Source organism: Arachis hypogaea, chromosome 9 (genome assembly GCF_003086295.3).
Source record: "Arachis hypogaea cultivar Tifrunner chromosome 9, arahy.Tifrunner.gnm2.J5K5, whole genome shotgun sequence".
NCBI classification, from domain to species: domain Eukaryota; kingdom Viridiplantae; phylum Streptophyta; class Magnoliopsida; order Fabales; family Fabaceae; genus Arachis; species Arachis hypogaea.
The window spans coordinates 116,108,395-116,120,112 of record NC_092044.1 but is presented as its reverse complement, the minus strand read 5'-3'; the positions used below and the strand labels follow the sequence as shown (position 1 = coordinate 116,120,112).

The 11,718-nt window shown below is 35.5% G+C and overlaps 2 protein-coding genes across 3 annotated transcripts; both read right to left on the bottom strand.

The window, feature by feature from the left end:
* Positions 1 to 1,939: 1,939 nt before the first annotated feature.
* Positions 1,940 to 6,197, bottom strand: LOC140175242 (uncharacterized). Its single transcript, XM_072202199.1, has 10 exons — positions 6,014 to 6,197; positions 5,830 to 5,854; positions 3,830 to 3,898; positions 3,680 to 3,754; positions 3,553 to 3,606; positions 3,234 to 3,320; positions 2,917 to 3,006; positions 2,714 to 2,833; positions 2,503 to 2,567; positions 1,940 to 2,420 (listed from the first exon to the last, which is right to left on the bottom strand). The coding sequence occupies exons 1-10, from the start codon at positions 6,195 to 6,197 to the stop codon at positions 2,389 to 2,391; spliced, it is 801 nt and encodes a 266-aa protein (XP_072058300.1). The 3' UTR covers positions 1,940 to 2,388.
* Positions 6,198 to 7,075: 878 nt separating this feature from the next.
* Positions 7,076 to 11,348, bottom strand: LOC112712374 (PTI1-like tyrosine-protein kinase 3). Of its 2 annotated transcripts, XM_025765250.3 has the most exons (9): positions 11,096 to 11,348; positions 10,815 to 10,848; positions 9,958 to 10,141; positions 9,573 to 9,826; positions 9,345 to 9,471; positions 8,994 to 9,267; positions 7,853 to 7,985; positions 7,657 to 7,743; positions 7,076 to 7,561 (listed from the first exon to the last, which is right to left on the bottom strand). In XM_025765250.3, exons 3-9 carry the CDS (start codon positions 10,049 to 10,051, stop codon positions 7,439 to 7,441), a joined length of 1,092 nt encoding a protein of 363 aa, XP_025621035.1. In that variant the 5' UTR covers positions 10,052 to 10,141; positions 10,815 to 10,848; positions 11,096 to 11,348; the 3' UTR covers positions 7,076 to 7,438. The 2 variants fall into 2 exon arrangements, with proteins under 2 accessions (XP_025621035.1, XP_025621036.1); XM_025765251.3 differs by lacking the exon at positions 10,815 to 10,848 and having other exon boundaries at positions 11,096 to 11,338.
* Positions 11,349 to 11,718: the final 370 nt, after the last annotated feature.

Below are 11,718 nucleotides of genomic sequence, written 5' to 3'. Positions count from 1 at the left end.
TGTTGCATTCAAATTCCAGCCAATATCAAGGACATGTAATGAATTATCAGTTTACAGTACCAGCAGCAAGGGATAACTCTTTGGGTGTATAGTTTTACAGAATATGGGTATAAAAGCACTGTTTCTCTTGGGTGTATTTCTGTGAATTCACATTTTACATTTTAAGTGTTTAGGGTTCGGGGTTTTAGTCTCAAAGCATCATGGTGGGATAGATTTCAGGGTGTATATTCAACTTTATTTGGGTGTAAAAAATCGCAGGTTATGGGTGTATATTTGATTTGATGTTTTTCTTCATATTTTGGTACCTATAATTCATACATTTTGAATACAGCGCAGTCAGTTTAACAGCACATACAGTTTGGGTGTATGTTTTATGCAATCTTGGGTGTATATTAAACCCCCCGTTGGGTGTAAAATTTATAATCTGTCTTTAGATCTGCCTTGATATTTTCCTTCATATTTAACCACCTGTAATACAACTTTTGAATACAGCACAGACAGTTTAACGGCACATATAGTTTAACTATGGAAAAAAATTTCATTGAATAGAAGTTGTTTATAAATGGTAATTTTTTACAGCATTTGTTCAATTTACAAATTAGCTTGCAGTTGGATTACTCATTTTCTATATCAGTAGAATTTATCTGACAAAACGGACTCAATAATACGGAGGATGGCTTCAACAGTCTTATTGCATTACTCGCTCTAATTGCTTCATCTCTCTATTTACTCATTTCACTGAATAGTATCCGCGAAGCATACTCCACTCTATAGTGGTCCACCTCGTCCTACAATTAAAAAGTATATTCTGTTTAAACAGCAATATTAATTCATTAAAGTAATACAGAGTTATATAGTTCTAAAGACAGTTACCTGTTTCCAATTATCCCATTCATACTTCCCCTTTTTAATGTTTTCCAGCTCAATTAACTCAAGCCACTTCATAACGTAGATAGCGCAGTCATATCTGAAAATGAAGAAAATAAATTACAAATCTCATTTAGGAAAGTTTAATGTTCAGAGTCACAAATTTATACGTTGATTTTTGGCCTGATATTTTGACGTATGATGCTTTAATTTCCTTCTCCTTCTCGCCTTTCTTCAGAGGTTCCCTGCCAACATATGCTCTCATTCTTGAAATTACATATCCCTTAAATACCAAAACAAATCAGTAATACACCCAACTTAATCCACAAGATACACCTAAATGGTTCCACAAAATACACCCAAAGGACAACACAGAGCCAACTTACAGTGAATTTATTAAGCTGCTTTCTCTCCTCGCTTGGAGCTTTCTTGTGTAGCGGGTCAAGTATATGAAATCTCTGCTTTCTTGTATCAATCACCCATAACCACCAATGGTCCGCGTAGCAAACAAGTGTAAAAATCTGAAGGATTGCCATATTTCAACAGTGTGTTATTTTATTTGGCATATAAGTAAAGAACGGTACTAACAAATTTTACAAATGAAAACTTACATATGGATGCGAAGTTTTTTTTTTTTGCATCTATGAAGGGAATAAAACTTGGGTAGTCTTCCACCCTGAATTCTTTATTGGTTCTAGGTGATATGAATTGTCCGTTTGGGTGCTTCGAAACGGCCATGTTCTGCAACAATTGTTAAACCAATGAAATACTGAAAATACACCCAAATGAATACTATAAATACACTCAAATGACTACACAACTTACACCCAATTGAATTTAAAAAATACACCCAAGTGAATACAGAAAATACACCCAAAATTCGTAGAAGTAACACTTACCACAATATCGGGGGGGAGACAGTATATTTGTTCTTGAAATCTTTTATCATTTGTCTGGTTAAGAATGAGGCACATGGCAGTTACAATCTAGAAATATATGCCAAAATGAATTTATATTAATAAACATTGTAGAAAACTTTGGTGTAAAAACATTAATGTTATTCTTATATTACCTCAGCTTCTATAAAAGTTGCTGGCTGGAGTGATGCAATGTGCATTTTTGTCAAAATGTATTTATCTTGGGCCATCAAAGTGCACATGTTTTCATACTCGTTAGTTCCGCCATCTGCGTATGTCTTCACTCGCGTCCCCCAAATGTAACACTTCTGTTTTATATCATCCGTATTCTCATTTATCCCCACAGGAGTTTCAAACTTCCCAGAACTTTCTCCCCCAGTCTCTCTTTGAATTTGTAGACTTTTACTTTCTTCTTTTGCTGCATTTCTTGCTATTTTTTGTACCAACTTGTCTAATTGTTCTAGCAAATTTGCAGTTTCTGGAGATTTTGCCTTTTTTGTCTCCTGCGTTGACGCTCCCTCCTGGCTTGAATCAGTCAAGCTAAGGCTGAATGATGGCACTGGATCTGTTTTAGGAACATAGGATGCTGTCTGTGCCATCATCATCAGGGCAGCAACGTCTTCTGCGGCTGGATGACTGCGTCATCATGTATAACGTATTATAAGAGTAAGAATATACAGATCATAAGCAAAGATTGATTTTAGTCTGATGAACTTACATTTTAGATGGAGCTGGGGAAGCGTGGGTGTGGTTTCTTGAAGTTGTTGGGGGGGTTCAGGAGTGCTACACAGTTACACAAAATAAATCATGGCGTAAAAAAAATTACTCAGGAACAATATACACCCAAACTGTTAGCAAATATACACCCGAACTATAACCCAATATACACCCAAACTCTAAACAAATATTCACCCAATACTATTTCTTACGTTTCTGTAGTTCCTTCAATCTGTAGCAGAGGGGTTGGTTCAAAATCTGACTCAGGTGTTTCTTGAAGTTCCGGCATAGTGGTTGTTTGGGACGCCGGCACAAAAACTTGAATCGGGACTCTAAACAAGAAGAAAAATGAAAGGTTAACAACGCCTTTCAAAATAATAAGGTAATAAGGTTGAAATATTCTTGAAAAACTCACATTACAAGCGCATCCGACGGTGTCTGTTCCCTCACAACCATCATATTCAAATCAGCCAGCTCACTGGCTGACTGTTGAACCGGACTCAACCTAAAATACACCCAAAGAAAGTCAAAAAATACACCCGAACAATTCAAAAAGAAGACAGGCTTTGTTTTTTGAAAACTTACATACTTGCAGTTTTTGCTTTTTTTTCCTGCCTTTTTTTTCTTGAATAAAATAATAAAGGGCTTTTTTTTCTAAAAAATATATATACAGAATTGGAAGTAGAAGGTAATAGAAGAACAAAAGTAACGGTTATTTGAAAGAGAAATTACATGCTCTCTGACGGGTGGTTTACACTACTCTGTTCTGTGCGTCCTTGAGAGGAAGGATCATCACTTCCCAAGTTCACAGCCGGTATTCTAAACAGATTTCATGTTATTCAGACAAAATAAGAGACAGGTATTAAATACACCCAAATGAATGCACAAGATACAACGAAGTGAATGGACAATAAACACCCAAGACAACAAACGAAATATCCCAACTTAATAAACAACATACACCCAACTTGATCCACAAAATACACCCAAATGGTTCCACAAAATACACCCAAACCATGATAACAAGATTTTATTAAATAAAACTTCTTACGTTTCAGAGGAGGCATAGCGACCTTCTGTCGATCGCAGGTCAGGTTCGTTTTCCCTGGGAAACAAGAAACAATTATTAGGAAAGAAAACACACCAAAATCTGAAATAGACAACCCAGCAAGACATACCCCTCTGCAGCAGATTTATCAACGTTTTTCCTTAGCAATTCATCTAGCTCTTCACTTGATATTTCATATCTCTCACTACATTCATAAAAGAAGATGTTAACAAAAATAATTACGATGATAGACGGGAATATAGCTTACGAGGTACTGTACCCATCAAAGTATTGATCTTCTTCAGGAGGTGAATCCTCCACAACAACTTTTTTCTTTTTTGGTTGTGTTCTGGGTGAAAAAAAAAGAGTACCAATCAGAAATAAAAAATTAATTTTATCACAGAATATTATCCAAAGAAGTGCTTTACTTTTTTGGTGTTCTTTTTGTCTTTTTATTTTTCTTTTCCTTCTCCACTGGTGATGATTCTTCACTCCTATAAGTTAATAATAGACACTTCAGTTAATACATGAAATCTTTATAATGAAGCCAAAACAAAGGAGTAATAATTTCAGGACATTACTCATCACTTGATTCAGATTTAGATTCTGAATCAGAATCTGACTCCTCTTGACTCTTCTTTCTTTTTCTGGAGTCCATTCTGGAAGGCGAAAAATCATTATTTAGAACATACTAAAAATACACCCAAATGAATGCACAAGATACACCCAACTGAATATACAATATACACCTAACGCAGCAAATGAAACACACCCAGCTTAATAAACTACATACACCCAACGTGATCAATAAAATACACCCAACTCGAAAAAGAAATTACACCCAAGTATGGTACTTACTTTTTCCCCTTTTTGCTGGGGTGTTTTCTTCCTGAATCCTCTGAGTCTTCTTGAGTCTCAGACTCAGAGGTAGAACTGTCACTGTCAGTAGTTGTTTCTGTCTCCGAAGACGATGTTGAACTCGCCTTCCTTTTTTTGTTTTTTTTTATTTCTTGTTTTTTTTCTTTTTTTTTTCATTTTTTTCATTTTTTCTCTTGTCTCCGCCATCTTCACAATCCCCTGAAACATTAGATATTTTAGTTAGCAGCATTCAGGTAAATAAAATACATCCAACATATTATGTTTACTTACCAAAATTTCCTCTCTTTCTGCAGTGATTCTTTCCACCAACTGCTCCTTACTCCAGTTGGCAATCCATGGTTTTGGTGGTCTTTCAGCCCTCTTCTTCCCTTTGTTTTTTGAAAGATGAAAGTAAATTATCATCAGGGCAAAGAGGCAGCCATCAATTGCCTTCTTCTTTTTCTCCTTGTAGTCTGTGATGCCCTTGACGATGAAGGTCAAAACATGCCCCCCCCAGTTTCGCTCTGTGATGCTGTCCATCTGAAAAATTGGGGGCAGGTGGATAGGCGAGATTTTGTTTATCGTCGTTGGCAAAAGGAACGTCATCTGTATATAGAGGATGAATATCCTCTTGAACATCAGGCGTTCCTCTTCGTTACCAACGCCGATTTCCATCATCTCATCGGTAAGACTTTTGAGGGTCTTACCCTGGAATCTTCTAAAAATTATTTTGTCATCCTCAGAAAGTTTCTTATAGTCAACTTTCTCAGGAAATAGATCTCCTACAAAAAGGAAAACAACAAAGTATGAAAGTCAGTTCAAATACACCCAAGCATCAACTTAATATACACCTATAATTTTGAGCTAGTTACCTGTTGCATTGATGCCAAGCGCATGACCTATCTTTCTTGGTGTTATTTTGAAAGAACCATATCATGTTTCTAGTCTGTTCTCCCCAAGTTTGAAGTTGTTTGCTAGCTCCCTTAACAGTTGGTGATGCACCCTTAGTGGTGGGATGTGCATCAACCCACCGAATCCGAGATCCCTCACAATCGCCTTCTTCTCCTCACTCATGTTTCTGAATTTATCACTTAGGAGATGTGTGGCACACTTAAGGTCTTTTGTTTGGTTTCTTGCTGCCATTTTCTCTGAAACAAAAAATACACCCAAAGATATCAGTAAGATACACCCATATATATGAGTCAGATACACCCATTAATAACAGTAAGATACACCCATTGATAACAGTAAGATACACCCATTAATAACAGTAAGATACACCCATTGATAACAGTGAGATACACCCATAAATATGATTCAGATACATCCATATATATCAGTCAGATATCACTCAAACATGCTTCAATATCAAGCAACATTACAAGGCCAAGCAGTATACACCCCCCAATATACGGAATATACCCCCAAAAATCAGTTACCAGAAGATCTAGAACAACAAGAATAACAGGAGAACTTAGAACAACAACATAGAAGAACAGTGTAACAAAGAAGCAAGAATAACAGTAAACCCTAGAACAACGACGTAGAGGAAAAGTAAAACCTAGTTCGTAATCTGGAAAATATACAGGAATCTTAATGAACTTACCTTGAGTATTGTTGCTTTGTTTTCTCTTCAGATTCTTGATGGAGAGTTTGATGGTGTGTTGATGGAGGTTTCGAAGGTTAGCGATGACTTGTATATTTTGAACTTCGATTTTCGCTCGAAAATGGAAGGGTTGCTTTGTTTTCGAATCGCTTTGAGAAGTGGAAGAAGTGGAAAAGTCTGTCATTTACTCGTAGCGTGCGTAACCGTTTGAGTGGCGAGCGCGTGAATGTGACGCTCCATTCAATCCGTCTTCATGCGCGTGAGTTGTATTTAGGCTGGGCCAACTTGTAAACTTGTAAGCTTGTATGTGTAGCAGGCCCGTAAAAATCTACTATTATGCATTTATGCTAAGTATTTCTGTGAATTTTGAGAAAGTATATTTTTTTATCCAACGCTTATTGGGCTTACACGGACTTCTCCCTTCAAATTTTCATTAACATCTAAACTCCAAACAAAAGACCGGGTTCAAATCTCCTCAACTGGTTAAACCATATGCTTCTTAATATGCTACACCCAAATTTAAATCTTAGTGAGTGTAACAAATGTTAAATATAAACCCTTAAGTGTTGTGTAGGTGAGTATATAATGTGGGTGTGTTGTGATACCTAAAATTAAGAGTTATCCAATCCACTTAACCAAAAAAAAAACCCATCAAATGCAATGGAGAAAAAAAATCTAATAAGTGTGTAAAGAGTGTGTTGTGAAACTAGGATTAAGAGGGAAGTAGATCCTCTCTAGTGAAAAAAAAAAAAACTAAATAGTATCCAATGTCTAATCTAACCCTTCATTCTTTTCTCTTTCTTATTTAATTTTAGTTCCACTTATACAATTAAATATCAAAAATCACACTTTATTCTCTCAAGTAGATTTTCCAAAAAAAAAAACTGATCTTGTAAAGTGTTATATCTTATACCATACAAGACTTTCTGTAACAATTTTTCTTAGTCTCGCTTAAATCTTATATAGTGTGAAATCACACTTACAAAATCCCATCGTCGCATTTTATTAAGAGTTTCTAACCCAATAGTATATAGGCATGCATGGAACAACACACTAATCCTATAACCGAATAAGTAAGGCATTAAAATCAGCCACACATTTTAATTACATAGGCCATTTTCAGAAAGAATATGAGAGGTCTATGGTTACGCAACGAAGTTTAGCCACACTACACAAACCCAAACCCATCGTAACCAGGCTTATGGCTCTATATAGCAGTCAGCAGCAACAAGTGCGATGCCAGAAATACACGGAGTTTAACAATGAAAAGGAAACAAGCAAATCCAATCCTACACATCCAATCTCATACAAAAATTAAAAGTGTATATATATATAAATAATATTTATATATTTGCAGCATTCGATGAAATCTGAGGATAATTGAATCAAACTTCAAAGAGTTAAAAAAACTTGTGTTCGTTTGGTTCAACTTTCAGGCGCAGCAGGAGCAGGAGTCTTGAGAAGTGGTTGGAGTGCTTTAACAACAATGCTCATATTTGGCCTAAACTCGGCTTCATATTGCACGCACAGGGCCGCAACGGCTGCAAGCTGTATCGACAAAGATACACATTGTCATCCTCAAATTAAAACCCACAAATTGCGCAATTACAATTTACTAGTCTCTGATTTTGAGAGAGGGATACCTTGGCAACTCCTTTAGGGGGATAATCTCCTTTCAGTTTTGGGTCAACACATTGTTTAACTTTATCTTCACTTAATCTTGGGGTAGCCTATTCGCCCCAAAAAAATGAGACCACAGATAAATAAATAAGCTTTACACAAACATAAATAAATAAATGGAACCGGAAGAAGGTGGAGTATTTAAAATTGTGCACTGACCCATGTAACAAGACTTTGCTGTCCGCGGGGCATGGTATGATCAACAGGTTTTCTTCCAGTAAGAAGTTCTAGAAGAACAACGCCAAAACTGTAGACATCACTTTTTTGAGTCAACTGGCCAGTCATTGCATACCTGCATATGTTTGGCAAGGTAACAGAAAAGCTAAGAACCAATAAGACACCATAAAAATTTTAAGGCGAGGGATAAAGAATCGAAATGAGCATTGGCAACTATTAAGCAGGCCAAAAATGATGTATTGCTAATTTTGTTTGTGAATATACTTACCTCAGTAACTGGACCAGAAAGCATATTACCTAGACAAATTCAAGAATAACAAGTAGAAACATAACACTTCTTGACCTCTTGTTCAGGCAAATGTTGAGTTAGGTTGCTGGAACATTTATTAAATTTCAACACAGTGACACATACCACTCTAGATTGTTGTACGCAGACATACAAACTAAAATACTTTTAGTGAATTAAAGGAAGTTTTTGAACTGAGAAAGCTAGATAAAAGAGGAACTGTTCAGTGTTTTCAGCTTATCACTTTAGCTTCAAGTATATTCAAAGTCAGTCTCTCTCAGGGATGGGGGTTTACTAGATCTTTCTGCTTTATCATTCAGTAACACTGAAAGATCACATTCAGAACTGAACTTACAATTTTACATGCATTCAATCAAGGAGAAATTGTGAAGGAAAATATAATTATACAACATACACAGAGCACGCCTAAAGATAAAAATGGAGAGGTAACACACCAGCAAAAATAGTTAATACTCCTTGCTAAGAGGGGATCAAACAACAAAAATACAAGATAGCATACTTGTCTTTGGTTGGAAAGGAATACTAAAATTTTAATAGAATTGCTTTTTTTACTATATTGTAGACTTTAATTTGGGATAGTACTTCCTGTTGGCTTACTACTCATCAATTTTCGAGAACTATTGTTATCTGACTTACAAAAAGGATTCGCGTCTTCTTGTCTGATTTATATCTTTAGGATGTATCTTTATTTTATCCTTTATTTGTAGCATGTCTCAACGTCTATTTCACTCTTTCCTTCTCTTCTAATAAAATCTCTTTTTCTACAAAAGAAACGTAGGCATATAATTAAAAAGTTGGCATGTTCTGGAAGCTTACTCTGGAGCATGATAACCAAAAGTTCCCAACACTCGAGTAGAATGAAGGCGTGCAGCCATGTCAGGGGCCTGATTTGAAAGGTTAAAATCAGCTATCTTAGCCTTAAAATCTTCAAAGATGAGCACATTGCTTGATCTGATATCTCTGTGTATAATAGCGGGTTGAACTTTCTCATGCAAATATTCTAATCCCCTTGCTGCGTCAACTGCAATTCTAACTCGCTGTATCCAATCAAGAGTTGGCCCTGGTTGTGCCCCTTGAACTCCCTTTCTACCTGTATTTTGAAAGACAAAATTCATAAATGGAAGATCTTGGATGTGAAATATATGACAAGAATATGAGATTGCATACCGTGCAATATGTCATGAAGAGAGCCCATAGTAGCATACTCGTATGCAAGTAACCGAAGATTTCCTTCAACACAATACCCTTGCAGCTCAACAAAATTATCGTTCTTCAGCCTTGAAACCATAGAAACCTGAATAGAAAAATATTGAAGAAGCTAATAAATTGACAATGACCATACACTGACCAACTTGCTTGCAGCATATAAACTTATTATGGGTTGCAGAAACATGCCTGGGTCAAAAACTCATTATTTGTTTCAGGTTCAGATGAAACATCAAGCTTTTTCACAGCCACTGTTTTCCCATCGTTTAAGGTTGCATAATACACTCTTCCATATGATCCTTCACCAATCAATGCCTTTGATCCAAAATTCTCAGTCTTCTCCTTCAGCTCCTCTAAAGATAATGCCGGAACCTCAATAGGCGGTGGTGCCTTATGTGGTTCTGATTTGACGGGCGCTGACGCCTTTGAACCTTTTTGGTTGCCTAAAACAAACGAAAAATGATAAATGAAGAGTGTTCCTTTACCATTCATTGTTACTAGCATCTTTCTCAAGCAGTAAATACTAATTAGTAGTTGGAAGAAATAGCAAAATGGATTAAATTAAAAAACTTACCATCTCCATAATTCCTTGGGCTTTTCAGGTGCTCACTTTCATGCGATGGGTAAGACTCTTCTACCTGACACGTGCAACACAGCCACCGACGCATCCCTGTCCCTGTCTTCTTCCTCAAATATGAATCGTCCTTGGAATTTGAATTCTCAAAGCGGACAAAGTAACCAGGAGGAGAAGCATGTGCCTATATAATAATAATACAGGAAGCTTTAATTTCCAGCAAATTCAAAGAAACCAATGCAGAAACATTTCAAACAGATAAACTGAACATACATCCATCCGCTATAAGGGTGGTCGCGTTCAGTGTAACAAAAGTAACCCTATCTAGTAGCTGGCATTTATTGGATCATAATAATTAATAAACTCAAATTCTAAATACACATTAACACATGTAAATATGTGGGTGATTTGGTGTGCACATGGTATTTTCGAATTCCAAGGGAAACAATTCTTCAAGAACTTGATGCTTGACATGTTGACAAAAAGAAATATCATGTCATATTCATACCTAGCGCTTTCCCTAACACCTCAATCACACAAACATCAAATTTTTTAAAATGTCATAAAGTGGTAGATCATCTCTGAATCCAAAATGTCATGAATCACATATTTGCATCAATTGTATAAATTGCAGAATTTGGGATATTAAGAAGGAATTCCCCCTAAAATGATAATGGATCACACCACTTAACAACGGTCAAAAATCCTTCATTGACCCAATTAATTAAGCAATCTAAGAACTCCAACAAGAGACATCGGATTGTATTAATTATGTTTGAAGAACCACGAAATCGAACTATGAAATCCCAACCCGCATGCAAATTTCACTAATTATGCAGAAAAATAAGAATCCTTACCAAATGACCAGGACGCCTGTGAGGATTAAAATCTCTGCGGTCCATCAAAAGAGAAAAAAAATTAAAAATTAATTAAAGAGGAATGCAGAGAAAGGTTGGAGCAGAACCCAAATCGGAACTAAAAAAATGCAGAACACCCGAATTGCCCAAAGAATTGAAGAGAGTGAAAGGTGGGAAAAACAAATACGGAACGAAATAAAAAAAAAAGGAATAACAGATTGGGGAAGCCAAAATTAGGAGAAAGCGAAAATAGGAGAAAGAGAAAAAGGAATTAACCTCACCTCAACTAAACTGAATAGATGGTTGCAAATGGTTGTGAGAGTAAGATTGATAATGTTGTTGCTAGGGTTTGTTGGCTTGTTTAGTGTGTAATGGTTTCGATTGTTGCAAAGAACGAAAGGAAGGGATGAATCATGAATGGATGGATAATAATGAAAAGCGATGGAGACAGATGGTTTTGTTGTGATGAGAGAGAGAGAGAGAGAGAAGAGCCACCCAGCCAAGCAACGCGTATATACCCAATGTCCTCTTCTCACGTTCATGTTAACATAATATTAATTAATTACTAATTATTCCTATTTATTTTTTTGGTAAGTATTTTGGATGAAAATGCATTAATGATAATGATAAGGGAAAGATTTACATGCACTTGTGAAGGTAATAATTATTAGATAATGATTTAGTTAAATTTATTAAATTATTTAATAATTTTTAAATATTAATTTTATATAAAAATAATTATATATAAATTTTTATTTAATAATAATAAAAAATAGTTGAATAATTTAATGAGTAATGTTATACATTAAAATGTTTTTATGAATTAAATTTAATTAAATTAAATAATAAAATTTAAAGTAATATTATTTATAACTAATTTTTGTTGATATTAGACTAATTTATT

What these genes read in the sequence shown, in the direction of transcription:
- LOC112712374 (XM_025765250.3), bottom strand. Translation starts at nt 10,051, where the DNA reads ATGCGTCGGTGGCTGTGTTGCACGTGTCAGGTAGAAGAGTCTTACCCA. An exon ending in CCCAAGGAATTATGGAGATG is followed by an intron (nt 9,827 to 9,957) that starts GTAAGTTTTTTA and finishes CGTTTGTTTTAG; the next exon opens with GCAACCAAAAAGGTTCAAAG. An exon ending in ATAATGAGTTTTTGACCCAG is followed by an intron (nt 9,472 to 9,572) that starts GCATGTTTCTGC and finishes TTTTCTATTCAG; the next exon opens with GTTTCTATGGTTTCAAGGCT.
- LOC140175242 (XM_072202199.1), bottom strand. Translation starts at nt 6,197, where the DNA reads ATGACAGACTTTTCCACTTCTTCCACTTCTCAAAGCGATTCGAAAACA. An exon ending in ACAAAGCAACAATACTCAAG is followed by an intron (nt 5,855 to 6,013) that starts GTAAGTTCATTA and finishes TTGTTGTTCTAG; the next exon opens with ATCTTCTGGTAACTGATTTT. An exon ending in TCCCCAGCTCCATCTAAAAT is followed by an intron (nt 2,421 to 2,502) that starts GTAAGTTCATCA and finishes ATGATGACGCAG; the next exon opens with TCATCCAGCCGCAGAAGACG.